This window comes from Arachis ipaensis, chromosome B3 (assembly GCF_059453495.1).
Source record: "Arachis ipaensis isolate K30076 ecotype BB chromosome B3, ASM5945349v1, whole genome shotgun sequence".
NCBI lineage: Eukaryota > Viridiplantae > Streptophyta > Magnoliopsida > Fabales > Fabaceae > Arachis > Arachis ipaensis.
The window spans coordinates 133085534-133103446 of NC_142438.1; the positions used below are offsets into that span (position 1 = coordinate 133085534).

The following is a 17913-nucleotide window of genomic DNA, read 5'->3' on the forward strand; positions in this document are numbered from 1 at the left end:
AGTGATTGGTTTGGAGTATTAGAAGATATACTCGAGTTTGAATACACTGGTAGTGACTCTAATCGAGTTGTTTTGTTCAAATGTCAATGGTATGATCCAAGTCGTCCAAATGGAACACGTATTTATAATGACTACAAAATAACTGAAGTCAACCATAGTAAAAGATATCGCCACTATGATCCTTTCATTGTCGTCCAAAAAGCTAAACAAGTTTACTTCTTACCTTATCCTGGAAATTGCAAGTCTATGTGGCATGTTGTTGTAAACACTAAACCAAGAGGTCGAATTGAAATCAATCATGTACATGTAGAGGAGGATGAGGAAGAGAATGATGTAGCTTATCAAGCGGATGAGAGCAATCCTTCTAGGATTTCTGACACCGAGCCTTCTATCAGTCTTAAGTCTCCATTTGGAGAGGACCGCATTGTCGAATTGTCCATCGGCTCTAGTTCTGGGGCTAATAAAAATGAAGATGATGATGTTGCAGACTTTGATGATGATATTGATTTTTAATAGGGTAATCATTTTTAGCTTGTATTGTTTTAGCTTATATATATTGTTCTTTACATATATTCTTCTTAATTTGTATGTCTTAGTTGTCATGTAACTTAATCGTTAACTTAGATATTGTTGTTGAGAAGAAGATCAAGATATTTTAAAGAATGTGATGAAAAAAAAGAAATGGCATACGTAAAAGCATAACTCTGTCCCACACTCATTAAGCTGACATGTCTAAAGCACCATTGGAATTTTTTTCTTGTCCCTTTTCTGAAATTTAGGAAGCTTCATATTCTTTCTTATTGTTTTTAATCTCTTTCTTATAGTTTGGTTTGAAGATTGAATCTCTCTCTTTGTTGCAGTGGCAGTAGTGAAGGAAATTCATTGGGAAGGTAAAGGGTAGCAGTGCACGAATGAGGTGAGCCCCTTCTCTCACTCTCTCACTCTCTCACTCTCTGTGTGCCCCGCGTGCTCTCTGCTGCTTCAACTCCAAATCTGCATCCTTTCTAGTACTACTCCTCCATGCAAACTGACCATTACTCAACTGTTCTGGATTTTCTTCTGTAAAAACAATTTCTTCTGCACTGGTATGAGTTTGTTTTCCTCTCAGAACAGAATTAGATGAAAGTTTATCTTGCTGTCAATTGTATTCTATCAACCTTTTGAGTTTTGTGCATAATAGTCTTTTAATATATATGTAGGTCATGGCTCCTCGGGTCAAGGGTAAAGGTGTCAAGGGTCATAGAAGTTCTCGCACCACTGTCGCAGCCACTATTTCAACCACCTCCACCTCTTCTGGGACTTCGGTTGTGCCAGATTTTCAATCAGGATCACTTAGCCAGCAACCGTATTTGAGGGTACCTAATCCAGGCTACACAGGTCTTCCTCCACCAAGTTGGCCTACTCCAGGATGTATGGATCCCCCTCCTCCACCCCCTCCTCCAATTTCGATTCCTCCTCCGCTTCGCAATTCCAATCTATTAGTTGATTCAGAGACACCTGGAAGCTCTAGTACATCTCCTCCATCAGAGACTGCATCGGTTCCTAATAGTGTCACAAAAGAAAGATTGGTTCCTGATGGAAAAATAAGGTAAAATTTGGATCTCTCCATAATTAAAATAGCAGCTTCTAGTGGATTTTCCATACTGCATTACCTATTTCTCTTATTACTCTTCTACACAATTTTTACATACTGCATTACCTATTCCTCTTATTACTCTTTCAGTAAGCAATACTAATCACTCTTCTTCTTTTACTACTCCTAATACCAATGGTACTTCTAGTGGATTTCCCAAACCTTCAGATCCTAACCTTCAGATCCCAAACGAAAGGAATCACTCTTATTACTCTTCTTCTTTTACTACTCCTAATACTCATTCAGATCCTAACTTTCTTCAAACTGTACCCTCTTTTGCTAAGCAAGCCATTGAACTTCCTCACTAGAAAGCTACAATGCAAGCTGAAATTGATGCCTTGGATAAGAATCACACATGGCAATTGGTTCCTACACCATCTAACTCTCTTGTAATTGGCTTAAAATGGGTGTTTGCTATTAAGCGAAGTATAAATGGTTCTGTCCTCTGATATAAGGCCAGGTTAGTAGCTTTAGGAAACCATCAAATTGAGGGAATAGATTTTACCGAGGTCTTTAGTCCTGTAATTAAACCACCTACAATTCGTCTTATTCTAACCATAGTCTTATCATCTAAATGGCCAATAGTACAATATGACTGCATCTAAATGTGTTTACTACTATATTTTAATTTCAAATTAAAGTCTAATGACTTAAAACTATTTTTTTAGTTTCCTAACTTGTCAATTCTTTATGAAATTATCAGTTGGTTACCTTTCCCTCCTGGTTCTCAGAAGATTACAGATATCATCAAGAAACGATATGATAAACCGTACAAAAAGTTTGGAGATGTCCCTCTTCCGACAAAGAAGCTTTGGTTTAAGGAGTGGAAGGTAAAAGTGTTGGATTATTTATAATGATTGAATAACTTGTTCTTTCTTTTTTAATCATAACTTGTCTTTAATCATAACTTGATTGAATATTGTCCATGTGATTTGAATCTTATAAGTAGCAACTTGATGAGTATGTGTAGAGCCACTTTCTTATTGATGATGATGATGATGAGTTTTTCTGGAGGGCTTTCAAGTATAGGACAAGTAAGCGATTTAGCCAAATGATGTCTGATATCCGTGAGGGTGTGGATACAACCCACGAATGGCTAATTCCTGCTTACAAAAAGGTGTTGGAAAGGTACTGGAAAACAGATGAGAAATGAAAAAATATAAGGAAAAAAGCAAGGGAGAATCGAGCGTCACTCTTAGGTGGTTCTGTCCATTGCGGTGGTTCTATTCCATTGAGCTCAACTATAGAGAGGATGGTAATATAATTTAAGTGAATTTAGATCTTATTTAATAGACATCTATTTATGTAAAATTTTTCTTATTTTGTGTTTTATGTGGAACAGAAGAAGCAGTTGGGCCGTACACCAACCCACGAGGAGGTCTTCAAAGAAACCCACACACTTAAAAGTGACAAGTCTAAATGGGTGGACAAGCGCTCTCAAGACACTCATGTGAGATATAGCATAAATGTTAAATTAATGACTTGCTGCCACTTGAATATTTATATGCCCTTTTGTTTTTCTGGTCATGTTTTCCACGGTTTATACTTCCCTCTCACAATTGCTTAATTTAATTAGGTCACAAAGGAGAAACTAGTTACCTGATTTATACTTACCTGGTTATGTTTTCCTTTCTTTTTATAGTGCCTTTATCTTCTTTCCTTTCTTGTTCCATTTTGCTCTTTCTGTTTATTTAATAATAAGTATGAATTATTAGTCATGTGTATATGGTAAGTACTAACAGTGTACTAGTTAATTAATTAGTAGTATATTGGGTAATAATAATTGCTGCTATGCAGTTTTTGGTTTTTGTTGTCATCATTCAATGTGAGCAAGTAATGTATGCATGATTCATCCATCAGCATATATATATATTTGCTGCACTGTGATATGCATGGCTATTTGTCTTAATAATAATAATATAATTGATATAACTATTGTGCAACAGGAGAAGTTTATAAAAAAGTTAGCAGAAGTTCAGGCCCAACATGCCGAAGCTCAAGCACAAGGAATGAAGCTACAACCAATTGATGAAGATTTGATTTGGGAGGAAGTGTGTGGTGGGCAAAAGAAGAATCGAGTTTACGAAAAAGGTTCATTCTTTTCTAACTCTATCAAGTCTGGAACCACTTTTGTCAATTCTGTATCTGGAAGAGCACCAAGAAATCAAAATTCTATTCCTGATTTGCGAGAACAGATTCATAATCTCAATGAAGAGCTTTTTCAGCGTGTTACTCAACAAACAGATGAGCGTATTAGTAAGTTGTTAGATACACGCTTGGCTCCTTTGGAAAAGACTCAAAAGAAGTTAGAAAAGTTGGAACGGGCAATTGGAAAGGCCAAGAAGGAAAAGCTGAAACAAAATAAATGGAATGAGGCTTATGTTAGCTATTATGAGAAGGTTAGAGCGTCAAATAGTTCTAGTGCAGTTCCACTACCACTGCCACCACCGCCACCCTCAATGTCTTCGAATGAGGACTATGATGATGATGAGGATGAAGATGACACTGAAGACTATAGCTGATAGTTTTAGCATGGTTGAACAATATACTAGGAATTATAGTTGATGATCAATACATTTTGTTTATATTTTGAATTATATTGACTTGCTTGTTTATAGTACTTTTCTTTTAGTTTGATAATACGATGAATTTGTTTATTTTTTGAAATATTATAAATATTCAAATATAAATTAGAAAAAAATTTGTATTAAATTTATATTTATTTTGTATAAAAATAAGTTTATTTTGTAATTAGAAAAAGTAAAAAAATTCTATTTTACCTTACAAACGGATTTACAGACGAATTTTCTGTCTGTAATCATGATTTTCCAAAGTTTAAATTACAGACGGAAAATCTGTCGGAAAATCCGTCTGTAATTACAGACGAAAAATCCGTCTGAAAATCCGTCTGTAATTACAGACGTAAAATCCGTCAGAAAATTCGTCTGAAAATCCGTCTGTAATTACAGACGAAAAATCCGTCTGTAAGTTCGTCGCCTTCAGGAAATGGAGAGAGAATTTACAGAGGAAAAATCCGTCGGTAATTGGTAAAAATCCGTCTGTAATTTTTCGACGGAAAAAAATTCGTCGGTAAATAATTTTCGACGGGGCTTTTACAATGCAAAGGGATAAAATCTGTCGGTAATTTTGTCGGTAACCAAAAATTCGTCTGTAATAAAGACTAAATCTGCCTGTAAATCTGTCTGTATTAATCCATTTGCTAGTTGTGCCTGGTTCGAATTACACACCAACAATAATTCGAACCAGGTTGATTCGATTTACTCAAGAAGATGGCGTTCCATGTAATTCGAAGTAAGTTGGTTCGAATTACATGATGTACAGTTCGAATAATAATAATAATAATAATAATAATAATAATAATAATAATAATAATAATAATAATAATAATAATAAGGTTTAAACATACTTTATTATATTAGGTTAGATAGAAATTAAACTATTTAAATAAATAATTCGGTGTTTAGAAGTCAAGTCTTAGTATAATTTTTTAGGAAGTATTTATAATTAATGTAAGTATGTGAAGGATTTATTTTTTAAATTACGTTTTTAAATTAAATGGCTTTCAATATTATTAGATTGTCTTATTTTTAAATTGGTCAATTCATTTTATATTTATATATTGTAATTATTTATTTTGTAACGAGTGCAACTAAAATTTTAATAACAATTATTAAATTAAACATTGTTACTATGAGTACTATAAAAGTTTGTAATGTACTCGTTACTAACCTATCACATAATAAAAATTTTTAATTGAATGTAAATTTTATAACATAAATCTAATCCATGTAATTATTTTAATACACCAACCATTATATCTACATGGAGTCAATGCTAAATCGAATTCAATTAGTTCGATAATACTAGTCTATGAAAAAAATTGCATTTTATAAAGTTTAAAAATTTTTATTATGTGATAGGTTAGTAACGAGTACATTACAAACTTTTATAGTACTCATAGTAACAATGTTTAATTTAATAATTGTTATTAAAATTTTAGTTGTACTCGTTACAAAATAAATAATTACAATATATAAATATAAAATGAATTGACCAATTTAAAAATAAGACAATCTAATAATATTGAAAGTCATTTAATTTAAAAACGTAATTTAAAAAATAAATCCTTCACATACTTACATAATTATGAATTTATAATATGATAAATACTTCTTAAAAAATTATTCTAATACTTGACTTCTAAACACCGAATTATTTATTTAAATAGTTTAATTTTTATCTAACCTAATATAATAAAGTATGTTTAAACCTTATTATTATTATTATTATTATTATTATTATTATTATTATTATTATTATTATTATTATTATTATTATTATTATTATTATTATTCGAACTGTACATCATGTAATTCGAACCAACTTACTTCGAATTACATGGAACGCCGTCTTCTTGAGTAAATCGAATCAACCTGGTTCGAATTATTGTTGGTGTATAATTCGAACCAGGTGAGTTCGAATTATATGTGCATGTGAGTTATTATATAATTCGAATCAGCATGATTCGAATTATATGTAAACGCAGTTCGAGCTTAGGTGATTCGAACTACATATAAATGTGGTTTGGTTGATACATGAACCAGATTTGTCTTTAGCGGATTTGTATAAATAATTGGTCACCATGGCTTATTAACGTTTTTTGCCCTTTTTTATGACTATTAAAAATTATTTTTATTAATGTACAACAACAAAAAGTCTTGTCCTACTAGGTGGGGTCGGCTACATGAATCAAACAACGTCATTTTACTCTGTCATGTATTATGTCTACAGAGAGACCGTTTACATGTAGATCTCGTTTGACCACTTCATGGATGGTCTTTTTAAGTCTTCCTCTGCCTTTCGCTCCTTGTCCATCTTCCATCTCATCCACCCTCTTGACTGGGTGTTCTATCGGTCTTTTTCTCACATGTCCAAACCACCTGAGACGCAATTCAACCATCTTTTTCACGATGGGTGCTACTCTAAATCTCTCCCTTATATCTTCGTTCCTTATTTTATCCAATCGCGTATGACAACTCATCCATCTCAACGTCTTCATCTCTGTCACACTCAACTTATGTTCGTGCTCCCCTTTGGCCGCCCAACACTCCGTAGCATAAAGTATAGCCGGTCTTATAGCGGTGCGATAGAATTTACCTTTAAGTTTTAAAGGCACTTTTTTGTCGCATATAAAACCATATGCATCCGCCATTTTGACCAACCTACTTGGATCCTATGATTTACATCCTGTTCAATCTCTCCATTATCCTGTATGATGCACCCAAGATACTTAAAATTTTTAACTTTCGTAGGACGTTTTCTCCAATCTTCACCTCTATATTAGGGTTTTTCTTTCTCAGACTGAACTTACATTCCATATATTCCGTCTTGCTACGTCTTATGCGCAGACCATACACTCTAGAGCTTGTCTCCATAAATCCAACTTCTTATTTAAGTCTTCCCTTGACTCTCCCATAAGGACGATATCATCGGCAAAAAGCATGCACCATGGCACAGGCTCTTGGATATGCTCTGTGAGTACTTCCAAGACTAATGTGAAAAGGTATGGACTTAAAGATGATCCCTGGTGTAATCCTATACCAATAGGAAATTCCTCTGTCACCCCACCTTGAGTCTTCACACTAGTTGTTGCCCCATTATACATGTCTTTAATTGCACGAATATATGCGATCTTTACTCTCCTCTTTTCTAAAACCTTCCATAAGACCTCCATTTGCACTCTATCATACGCTTTTTCCAAATCAATAAACACCATATGTAGATCCTTTTTATTACTACGATACCTCTCCATCATCCTTCTTAATAGGTATATCGCTTCAATGGTAGATCTGCCTAGCATAAATTCAAATTGGTTCTCTGTTACTTGTGTCTCTTTTCTCAACCTCTATTCTATCACCCTTTCCCATAACTTTATGGTATGACTCATGAGCTTGATCCCTGTATAGTTTTCACAACTTTGTATATCCCCCTTATTCTTGTAGATAGGTACCAAGGTGCTCTTTCTCCACTCATCAGGCATCTTCTTTGACCTTAAAATCTCATTAAAAATCTTGGTTAACCAGTTGATGCCTTTTTCTTCAATGCTCTTTCAAACCTCAATCGGAATATTATCAGGTCATACTGCCCTGCTATTTTTCATCTGCTTTAGAGCCTCTTTTACCTCGAAGTCTCGAATCCTTTGATAGTAGTCAAAGTTTTGATCTTCTTCCTTTGTGCATAACCAACCAAGGCTCGGAAGTCTTCTGTCCCTCATTAAATAACTCGTAGAAGTGACTTTTTCACCTTTCATTAATCTTTTCCTCTTGAGCCAACACCTCTCTATCCTTATCCTTTATGCACTTAACCTAATCTAAATCTCTCGTTCTTCTTTTACGGCTCTTTGCGATTCTATATATACCTTTTTCTCCTTCTTTTGTGTCCAAAGATTGTAGAAACCCTCATATGCTCTTGTTCTTGCTTCACTTACAGCCACTTTTGTCTCTTTCTTAACCGCCTTATATTTCTTCCTGTTATCTGTGTTGCGGCATAAAGACCACTCTTTAAAGCACTCCCTTTTTATCTTTATCTTTTCTTGTATACTCGCATTCCACCACCAGGACTCCTTGTCTCTTGGTCCTATTCCTTTAGATTCACCAAAGCTTTCTTTTGCTGTTCTTCTAACAACTTCTGCCATCTCCCTCCACATCTCTTCCGCGCTTCCATTCTCATTTGACTTTGCCTCTTCTCCTACTCGTCTTAGGAAGCTTCTTTGTTCCTCACCTTTCATCCGCCACCACCTCGTCCTTGAATTTTTCGTATGATGTCTTTTCTTCAACTTTTGTTCAACGCGAAAATCCATGACAAGCACCCTATGTTGTGTTGTCAAACTCTCTCCCAGGATTATTTTACAATTAATGCAAAATTTTCGGTCGACTCTCCTCAACAAGAAGAAGTCAATTTGAGAGCTTGTCATACCACTCTTATAGGTTATAAGATGTTCGTCTCTCTTTTTAAAACATGTATTTGCGATGAGAAGATCAAATGTTGAGGAAAAGTCCAAAATAGTTTTACTCTCAGCATTGATCACCTCGAAACCATGGCCTCCGTGAATACTCTCATACCCAGTCACTTCTCTCCTAACATGACCATTTAAATCTCCTCCTAAAAAAATCTTATCTCCCAAAGGTATGTCTTGAACCAAACTCTCTAGATCCTCCCAAAACCTTATCTTGTGTTGTTCGTCCAAACCCACTTGCGGTGCATAGGCGCTAATCACATGGCAAGCACATTTATCCACCACAAGTTTGATAGAGATGATCTGATCTCTCACCCTCTTAACATCCACTACGTCCTTCTTCAACTGCTTATCCACAATAATTCCAACCCCATTCCTATTCTTCACATTTCCTGTATACCAAAGTTTTAAACCAGAAGTATCCAACTCCCTAACCTTCGCACCAACCCATTTTATTTCTTATTGGCACATAATGTTAATCTTTCTCCTCATCATGGTGTCCACCACCTCCATAGACTTTCCTGTTAGAGTGCCTATGTTCCATGTCCCAAATCTCAACTTTCTGTCGCTCCGACCTTTACCTTTTACTTTGTGAATTAGCTTATTTACCCTCGTTCGTTCATGAAAACACGAGAACTATTGCTCATTTAACACTACATCCGAGCATCGATGCAGCGGCTCTTGCTTATTTGAAACTGTACTCGAGCCATACAACGCGTTGCTTCTAAGCAACGACCTAACTTTAGCGCATTAATGTTTTTGATTCATGTCATGGAGATTCGACTATATTTTTATGTTGGTTGTCGAAGACTTAACACAACCCTTCTCTTTTATCCGAACTTGAAACCAACTCTGTACCGCAAGTATAACATAGACGAAATTATTTTAATTAATATAACATTACATAATTAAATATATATAAAATTATTTTAAATTAAAAATTCATCAAAATTAAATACTTTTAATATTCATGCATTATGATATGTTTTTAAGTGTGGTAATATTTATGCGAGATGACCTAATCTCCTCCTGCTTACCTAAGAATCTTACCTATGGAAACAAAAAAATATCTACCGAAAGATATGTAGCTAAATTTTCAAATGATAAAAAATCAGGTTGTCCGAGGGGCTTTTTATCCCTAAACTTTTGCTTCTTCAGATTTCACTCAGTAGCTGCTAAATTAACCAACAGATCGCATTGTTTCTGGTTCAGTGTGTTGAAATTTGTTCACTTTAAACAGAGACGAATAGAATTAGACCATCCTCAACTTCCAACCAGAGGCTGGAGCACTCCTATACGAGTTCGTGATTGATTATATAGCACCATCAAATGGTGTTTGTTATGCCTCACGGTTGCATTGGGTACCTATCGGCCGTTTGGTTCGATATTCTCGGATTTGTACCTAGAATATAAGTTGTATTGGAAATTACTTATGCTCTTATTAAACTATGTATAAGATAAAAACGTTACAAGACCAATTGCTTCGGTATTTACGAAAACACGCAGAAAATACAATACAAGAACCTCACCGTTCAATTTCCCATTTATTCACATGACACGCAGAAAGCACACTACAACATTCAAGAACAAGAGATTACTAGATCACTGTATACTGCATACTTTTGCTTAACCAGTAATTTGAATGGGCTTAACATCAGGTTTCTTAACTTCCGCCTTGGGAACAGTGACAGTAAGAACACCATTCTCCATGGATGCCTTCACCTGATCCATCTTGGCATTCTCAGGAAGCCTGAACCTCCGCATGAACTTGCCGCTGCTGCGCTCCACACGGTGCCAGGTGTCGTTCTTGTCCTCCTTCTCAACGTTCCTCTCGCCGCTGATCTGAAGGACACTGTTATCTTCGATCTCAACCTTCACTTCCTCCTTCTTCAGACCAGGAAGATCAGCCTTGAACACATGTGCTTCGGGAGTCTCCTTCCAATCCACACGAGTGTTCACGAATGCAGAATTCTCTGAAGAAGCAAGAGAGCTCGGGAATTGGAAGTCCCTGAAGGGGTCCCAAACGTCGAGGGAGAAAGGGTCGCTCCTTCTGCCACCAAAGAAACTTGGAATCAGCGACATCTTCTCTTTGTTTGATGATTAAGTTCTTGCAAGCAGAGAATGTAGGTGTAACTGTCGTTGTAAATGCTTGTGCTCGATGATGTTGAAGGTGAGAGAGGACACGAGGTATTTATAGTGATTAATGGAGGAACGGAATGAAGAGGTAGCTTCTAGAAATATCCTACTTATTTCTTCATCTATTCAATTCGAAGCTGTTCTGGATTCCTCTGGGACTAGTAGAGAAATAGAACATGATACAACGAGAAGGCTCTAGATTTTTTTTTTTTGGTTTACAGAAGGCTCTAGATTGAACATTACAGCCTCTTGCGTGAAGCCCATGACTTAAAGGGCTTAAGGATTGATTAAAATGAAACAATGAGCCCAATAACAAATAAATAATAGAACTCAAGTTCTTACCAGTATGACAAAAAAATAAGTTCTTACCGGTAATATTTCCAAAATAAATAAATAAATAATAAATAAAATTATTGTTAACAGCTTACCGATATAAAAAAAAAAAAAAGGAAAAATTCTTACCAATTTAATATATATGAACTGGATCAAATTCTTCTAAAATGATAAAATAAAAAATTAATTTTTTTTAAATTAAAATAATAGAATTTACATATAAATATATAATAAAAATTACAATTTCAACGGTAATTAATTAATCTCTCATTTTATTAGTTTATCAATATTTTTATTTTAAATGATCTAAATTCTTTTAAACTACGAATAGTTTAAATTAATAGAAACGTGTGCTTCAGCCAAAAAAGTAAAGCCAAATTGAAGGTTTAATGTGCTTATGTTTTGGTCATGTATGAATTTTTAATTTTGACAAATAATGTTTGAGAATATTTACCTAAGAGGAAAATATCTAAATGTGATCAAATTATGTATTGATTTTACACGAGAATATTTTACAAGTAAATGTGAAATGTAAATTACAATGATATGGTTCGTTGTATTAATGAAAATATTGTTAATGTTTGGGGAGCAGATATTCTTACTTTTAATTTCATAATATTATTTTTAATACAATTTTTTTATTATTAAAAAAATAAATAACGAAAATTAAAAATAATTTTTAAAAAATTACATAAAATAAAAATAATAATATCGTATTTGGAAATAACAGCCTCACTTCCTAATGTATAGTATTCACCAAAATATGCATGCTATAATTCTGTAAATGAGTGAAATTTTTTGACATTGGGATGAGTTAGCACTCTGTTGTTTCTATAAGGCTAAAATTGGAGACACAATTGTTATATCCAAATAAAGCCACGGTATAGGCCTTTCTAGAAAATACCGGATGAGTCCTCTATGGCAGTTTAAATACCCGACGTGTCCTCTTTGCTCATCATCAAGAAAGCATACAGAAGCAGTTTCTCAGATAGCAAACAAAGCCACACAACACAACAATCACTATTTTTCGGAGTAGCAAGAATATCATCTAATAGAGGAAAAGATGTCGCTGATTCCAAGTTTCTTCGGTGGCCGAAGGAGCAACGTCTTCGATCCTTTCTCCCTCGACGTTTGGGACCCCTTTAAAGACTTCCAATTCCCGAGCTCTCTTACTTCTTCCGACAATTCTGCGTTCGTCAACACTCGTGTGGACTGGAAGGAGACTCCCGAAGCACATGTGTTCAAGGCTGATCTTCCTGGTCTGAAGAAGGAGGAAGTGAAGGTTGAGATCGAAGATAACAGTGTCCTTCAGATCAGCGGCGAGAGGAACGTTGAGAAGGAGGACAAGAACGACACCTGGCACCGTGTGGAGCGCAGCAGCGGCAAGTTCATGCGGAGGTTCAGGCTCCCCGAGAACGCCAAGATGGATGAGGTGAAGGCAGCCATGGAGAATGGTGTTCTCACTGTCACTGTTCCCAAAGCAGAAGTTAAGAAACCCGATGTTAAGCCTATTCAGATCACTGGTTAGACGTGCGTGAGAATGAAGCAATCCTGCATCCAATAAGCTGTTGAGTCTTGTTTGTTTTCCTCTTGTAGTAATGCGTCTGTAATCTCCGCTTAATTCTGTTATATTTTGCTTGAAAATGGTGTGTCCTGTACATGTGTGATATCTGCAAAAGAAGGACTATCTTGCAATTTAGTTTATATGGTTTGAAATTGAACAAGGTAAATAAAAATCACAGGCCTATTAGTTTTACGTATTTTCCTCGCCATACAAAAGGACCTAAATGAAGAATGGAGACTTGTAATTTAATCCACGAGTTTTGGCGAATAATTCTCCTAACCTTCCCCAACGCTTCCTAAAAGGAAACAAGTTATTTATTCTTGTGTTGATTAATCTTGAACAAGTTAATTACAAGAGAAAATCGCAGATTAAGAAATGTCGATTATCCCAACGACGAACCCCTTGGAGGAAAACTCTTCCCTTGCACTACCACAACTGTCACGGGAGGACCCCTTGTTCGTGAGCAGAGACGTGGATTGGAAGGAGACGGCAGAAGCGCACGTGTTCAGGGCTGATATGACGGGTCTGAACAAAGAGGAGGTGAAGGTTGAAGTTGAAGAAGGCGGTGTGCTTCAGATAATCGCCGAGAGGAGCGTACAAAGGGAAGAAAAGAACGGTGATGCCACGCACCGCGTCGAGTGCGCCACTGGAAGATTCTCCAGGAGCTTCACTCTTCCTGCTAATGCTAGAATGGATCAGCTCAAAGCTTCCATCGACAATGGGGTTCTAACTGTCACTGTTCCCAAAGACGACCTCAACCTATTGCATGCTGTTTCCAATTGACTACACCAAACTCTCGCTCTTCGTTTTTGCTGGATTTGAATTTCAATCTTTGCTTCTTCTTTTTGTTTGTGGAGTAAGAAGAAAGAAATAAATGTGTTTGTGTTAGTTAACGTTATCATCACAAGTATTTTCATTCATTAATTGTATCAAAACAAGATATCTTCGGATAGAATAATGGCATTTTCTTAATTAATTGATCCCACCATGACCATTGTAGTGAAAATTGTTGAAATTTGTTCTTTATTATTGGACTATGCATTGATTTCCCTAAGGGTCTCAAACTTGGTTTTCTCGCTAGCATTACGAAGTTGATTCACTAGCAATTTCTAATCTGCAGTAAGCAATTTTTCAAGAAGAACGAAGCTGATATTCAACGATGTAATCCTAGTGGAAAATTGATCTAATTAATAGCCGGAATGTCAATAATACGATGACCTTGACTTCGAAACCTAACGATTTAAGAACATAGCTACACCAACCGGAGATAAATAATTAGTGTTATTGGATTCCTTAACGTATATAAGCTCACCAATTGCAAATCTTTTTGTGTGTGTGTGTGTGTGTGTGTGAAATTAAGAAAGATGTTACACATTGAATCTTCGTTTTTCGTTTTATGAAGATCATCCAATTCTTTTTCATCAGGATATCCGTTTTCCAATGGAAATGAACTACGAATTATAATAGGTCTTGTGAGTCATGAGGATGATTCAAGATTCATATTGCCAATATATAGCAAAATAATTCAACAGTAGGCTCTTTCTTTTTCTTTTGTTTTTGTTTTTTCCCCAAGAAAGCGATACATATCTATCTACTTGTCTAGTGGAGTTGCTTACAAGGATGGATAAATTGATATCTCATCAAAGTGGGCACCATGTCAAAGGTGCCACTGCCACAATATCCAATCCAAAGGATGGATCTTTGGCCCGGTTTCCTGCATCAAAGGACGACTGTTGATTGATTCTTCTCTTCTAAGCAACTTAAAGCTTCTGTTAGTCGCCTAACAAGGTCGAAAGAAACAAATCCTGCACAAAACCAGATCTCCCAGCTGCTTGTCTCATCCTTTTCTCCCGCTCTTCAGCGCTCAACGACGGATCAAAGCTGCAGACACATACAGAACAAGGAATGTTATGTAACCCCTTTTTTTTTAATATGCATTAAGCATGATGGTCCATGCACGTTCCACTTAGTGATGACTTGAGAGACTCAGAATTTTAAAGCACCTTGATTTCCATATATGTGAAGGTGCTGTATTCTTTGCAGAAGACTCTTCAGCACTTGTTACCACAGATTTAGAAATTTCTTCAGCTTCACAAGCAGGGAAATTTAAAATAAGAGAGGACAAGAACGGATCAGTGGCTGCATTAGATACTGTGGAACTGTTTGATGACCGATATCCGCCACTGCCACCAAGAAGCACCTGTAAATGAGCCTCACGAAGATCACGACCCAAGAGTGACAATGTTTGACTGTTTGGGATGGCAACTCTTCTTAACCTGCGCCTTCTCTGTAAGTAATCAATAGTTAAGGGAATCAATGAAGCGTGTCCATTTAGACTGCCCATCATCTTAGCAAGCACTTTGCAAATAAATAAATAATAATGATAAATGTAGAAAGGATATCTTAAACAAGTGCCCATGTTGCAGTGTTATGTGACTCAACATGTCCCTTGCAACTTTAACTGAGCATATGGGACAAATCTGTATCATAGAAAAAACAAACAATGAACCTATTATAACCAGGTTTAAAGATTAATTCAATCTTTGAGGCAGGGATATAAGGTAACAAGAGCACACAAGACAAATACAAACAATCAATCTTCAGCAGCTTTGATTTTTCCATTCAAAACTCGGCACAAACACAAATCACATATATTCTAGTTTCCACTACATGATCAGATGAGTTTAATTTAATGATCTTTTCATCCTTAACATCTAGGGTTCAGGATTTGTAAGATTGTAACAAGCTACCTATCTGCATAAGAAGTTGCTGAGAACAAATGTCCTCAATGATGTTGAATATAATGTATAAATGAATTACACACAAGCATACAATACATACGGCAATTATCAAGAAACGGAGAAGATAACACAATTCTCGTTGAAGCTATATGCTCAATATCTAGGAGAAAATAAAAGGTTCAGCCTCAAGACCCCAAAACCTATACTATCCTTTAGCTCTGTATGAATTGTTCTTCAAGCATACTCATTGGAAATTATCACAAAATTTAAAACTAAACCATATAACTCCTCTTCGACACACACTTTCCTCGTCTACAAAGGTTTACATTAATCAGTAAGAAATCTATCTAGATAACTTATCCCATATCTGATTATTCTAAATCCTGAAAAAGTATCACATCAAAGACATGCCAATCCTGAGAAAGTATCTCATGTAGCCACACTTTTGGCTCCGGATTTTATATGTAAACCACCTCATACAATACCTCTAAGCTAGAAACATAGAGAAAAGTCCATTTCTGCTAAGCCATAAGGTTCAGCTTCCAATCAATTGAGTAAGCTATAATCTAATAAGCTACCAGCACCTTTGCTATCTATGCTAACCAATTTCTCTCCACAAATATTTAAGCACAAATAGGATCTAGTTTTAGATTGATTTATTTGTTCCTTTTGCGTGCGCGTGTGTGTGTGTGACAAAACAAATATAATCACATGAAAAAGAACAGAACAACCATAAGATCTAAACAGCAACGTAAGGCAAGGAAATGATATCAAAAGAAGAAGAATCATCATCTACCGTGACCCTGGATTCACATGAATGTTCATCTTCAAGATGCGAACACAAGGAGGCGATGTCGAAGTCCTCGTAACAATAGGGGCACGGAAAATCTGGTCGCACCTCTTCCTCCAAATCAAAATCATCCATTCCCAACCGATCTGAAAACACACCCCCAAATATATATAAAAAAAAAAAAAATCAGATTTTGACTTGACCCAGAAATTTTTTCTCAACCATAAAAAAAGATAGCAGTGAAGAAAAGGTACCTAGGTGTGGGTGATGATGCTGAAGCGCGTACTGTCTTTTTGCAGCGGCAAGGCGTGAGGTCCAGAACTCAGAATCCATCGAAGGATCAAAGATACAACTTTGATTGGAAAGGGGGGGAAAAAGGTGCTATGAAATCAAAATTCAATAAAATACTAACAAAATAAATGGTTTTTAAAATTTGTTGCCCCGGATAAATTAAAATAATTTGTAATTGAAGTTGGTCTCTATGCTACAGGTCTAAAGCAAGAGATAGGTAGAGGATGAAGATTATTTTGTTGTCTGTAATATTATTTTGTTCAGAAATGAAGATTAGAAATATTTAGAATTGACTTATTCTAAGAGCTTGGTTGAGAGAATGCGGATTGAGATAGCCGACTGAAATGGGAAAGAGAGAGTTACTTTGTGGTTGCCGAAAAGATTTTTCATATGGGTTTAAACCTTTTTTTTTTAAATTTTATCATTGTTGTTAATTTGTTATATCCATAAAAATATCCAACTTATTTTTACAGTACGACTAAGTTTTATTATTGCTTCTTTTTTTTTTTTTTTCTTCTTCTTAAAAGCAAAGGAAAAAATTCCAAATACTAAAGTTGAAAATTAAAATAAAATTAACAACTCTGTTCATATTAAATTTTAGTATCAAATGGTTTATATAATAATTCAAAACTTATGTTTTATAACTTTGAATATTACACTAAGATAAGTGTTTATAAATATATCATAAATATTAAAACATCTAATAATTATATCTTAATCATCATATTAATTTATATCATTGAATTTTAACCGAATAGACCATAAAATTAGCCTCCAAGTTGCGAGCAATTGGGAGGAAATGTCGGACTTGTCTTGGTTGTTGGGTGATGTCTCCTTTTTGCTTTCTATTTATTGTTATGTGGCTACGAGACAATTTTATGGCCTCTTTTGTGATTCTTATCTACGATATTAGTTTTTGCATAATTTAAGAGACAATAAAGAATTAATAGGGTCATTGGATAATATTAAAAGGTTTATCCGTTGTCAGAACCGAATCGGTGATCGAATCGGTTAAGTTACTGGTTCATTAGTTTATTAGTTTAATCGATAAATTACTGGTTGGACTGATAAAATGGATCTCACGTAAATATAAAATATAAAATAGTTAAAAATTTAAAATTAAAATTTAAAATACATATCTTCACTAACATTTTACGAAGAATCAAGTTTTAACTTCTAAAAATAACTAATATAAAAAAATCATAAAATTTATCAGTAATACTATAATAGTATCTTAATTTGACACAATAAAAAAATAATTAATTCACAAAACCTATCATCTAACTATAATATCAGTAGATTTTAACACTAATATCAAAACAAATAACTTTAATCACAATACTAGCATTGAAATAGATCAAGTAAATTAATAAATTTTTAGTAAAATTT

The 17913-nt window shown here is 34.9% G+C and overlaps 6 protein-coding genes across 7 annotated transcripts; 4 read left to right on the forward strand and 2 right to left on the reverse strand.

The window, feature by feature from the left end:
- Positions 1-1202: 1202 nt before the first annotated feature.
- LOC148572498 (uncharacterized) lies at positions 1203-2786 on the forward strand. Its single transcript, XM_021119486.2, has 3 exons — positions 1203-1588; positions 2337-2463; positions 2604-2786. The coding sequence occupies exons 1-3, from the start codon at positions 1203-1205 to the stop codon at positions 2784-2786; spliced, it is 696 nt and encodes a 231-aa protein (XP_020975145.1).
- A 15-nt stretch (positions 2787-2801) lies between these two features.
- LOC107631208 (uncharacterized) lies at positions 2802-4155 on the forward strand (the record flags this gene model as incomplete). The annotated part of the gene is made up of 3 exons (XM_021119487.2): positions 2802-2888; positions 2976-3083; positions 3580-4155. Coding segments are annotated over 3 exons (771 nt in total), but the record flags the coding sequence as incomplete, so codon positions are not given.
- A 6024-nt stretch (positions 4156-10179) lies between these two features.
- On the reverse strand, positions 10180-10939 carry LOC107631206 (17.3 kDa class I heat shock protein). Its single transcript, XM_016334572.3, has one exon. The coding sequence runs from the start codon at positions 10749-10751 to the stop codon at positions 10296-10298; it is 456 nt and encodes a 151-aa protein (XP_016190058.1). The 5' UTR covers positions 10752-10939; the 3' UTR covers positions 10180-10295.
- A 1134-nt stretch (positions 10940-12073) lies between these two features.
- LOC107631205 (17.3 kDa class I heat shock protein) lies at positions 12074-12894 on the forward strand. The gene has a single exon (XM_016334570.3). The coding sequence runs from the start codon at positions 12202-12204 to the stop codon at positions 12664-12666; it is 465 nt and encodes a 154-aa protein (XP_016190056.1). The 5' UTR covers positions 12074-12201; the 3' UTR covers positions 12667-12894.
- A 183-nt stretch (positions 12895-13077) lies between these two features.
- Positions 13078-13485, forward strand: LOC107631207 (18.5 kDa class I heat shock protein-like). The gene has a single exon (XM_016334573.3). It carries the CDS (start codon positions 13078-13080, stop codon positions 13483-13485), a length of 408 nt encoding a protein of 135 aa, XP_016190059.1.
- A 703-nt stretch (positions 13486-14188) lies between these two features.
- LOC107631204 (protein DEHYDRATION-INDUCED 19) lies at positions 14189-16930 on the reverse strand. Of its 2 annotated transcripts, XM_016334569.3 has the most exons (5): positions 16488-16930; positions 16240-16379; positions 15105-15182; positions 14706-14995; positions 14189-14583 (listed from the first exon to the last, which is right to left on the reverse strand). In XM_016334569.3, exons 1-5 carry the CDS (start codon positions 16564-16566, stop codon positions 14475-14477), a joined length of 696 nt encoding a protein of 231 aa, XP_016190055.1. In that variant the 5' UTR covers positions 16567-16930; the 3' UTR covers positions 14189-14474. The 2 variants fall into 2 exon arrangements, with proteins under 2 accessions (XP_016190055.1, XP_020975147.1); XM_021119488.2 differs by lacking the exon at positions 15105-15182 and having other exon boundaries at positions 14706-14989; positions 16488-16903.
- Positions 16931-17913: the final 983 nt, after the last annotated feature.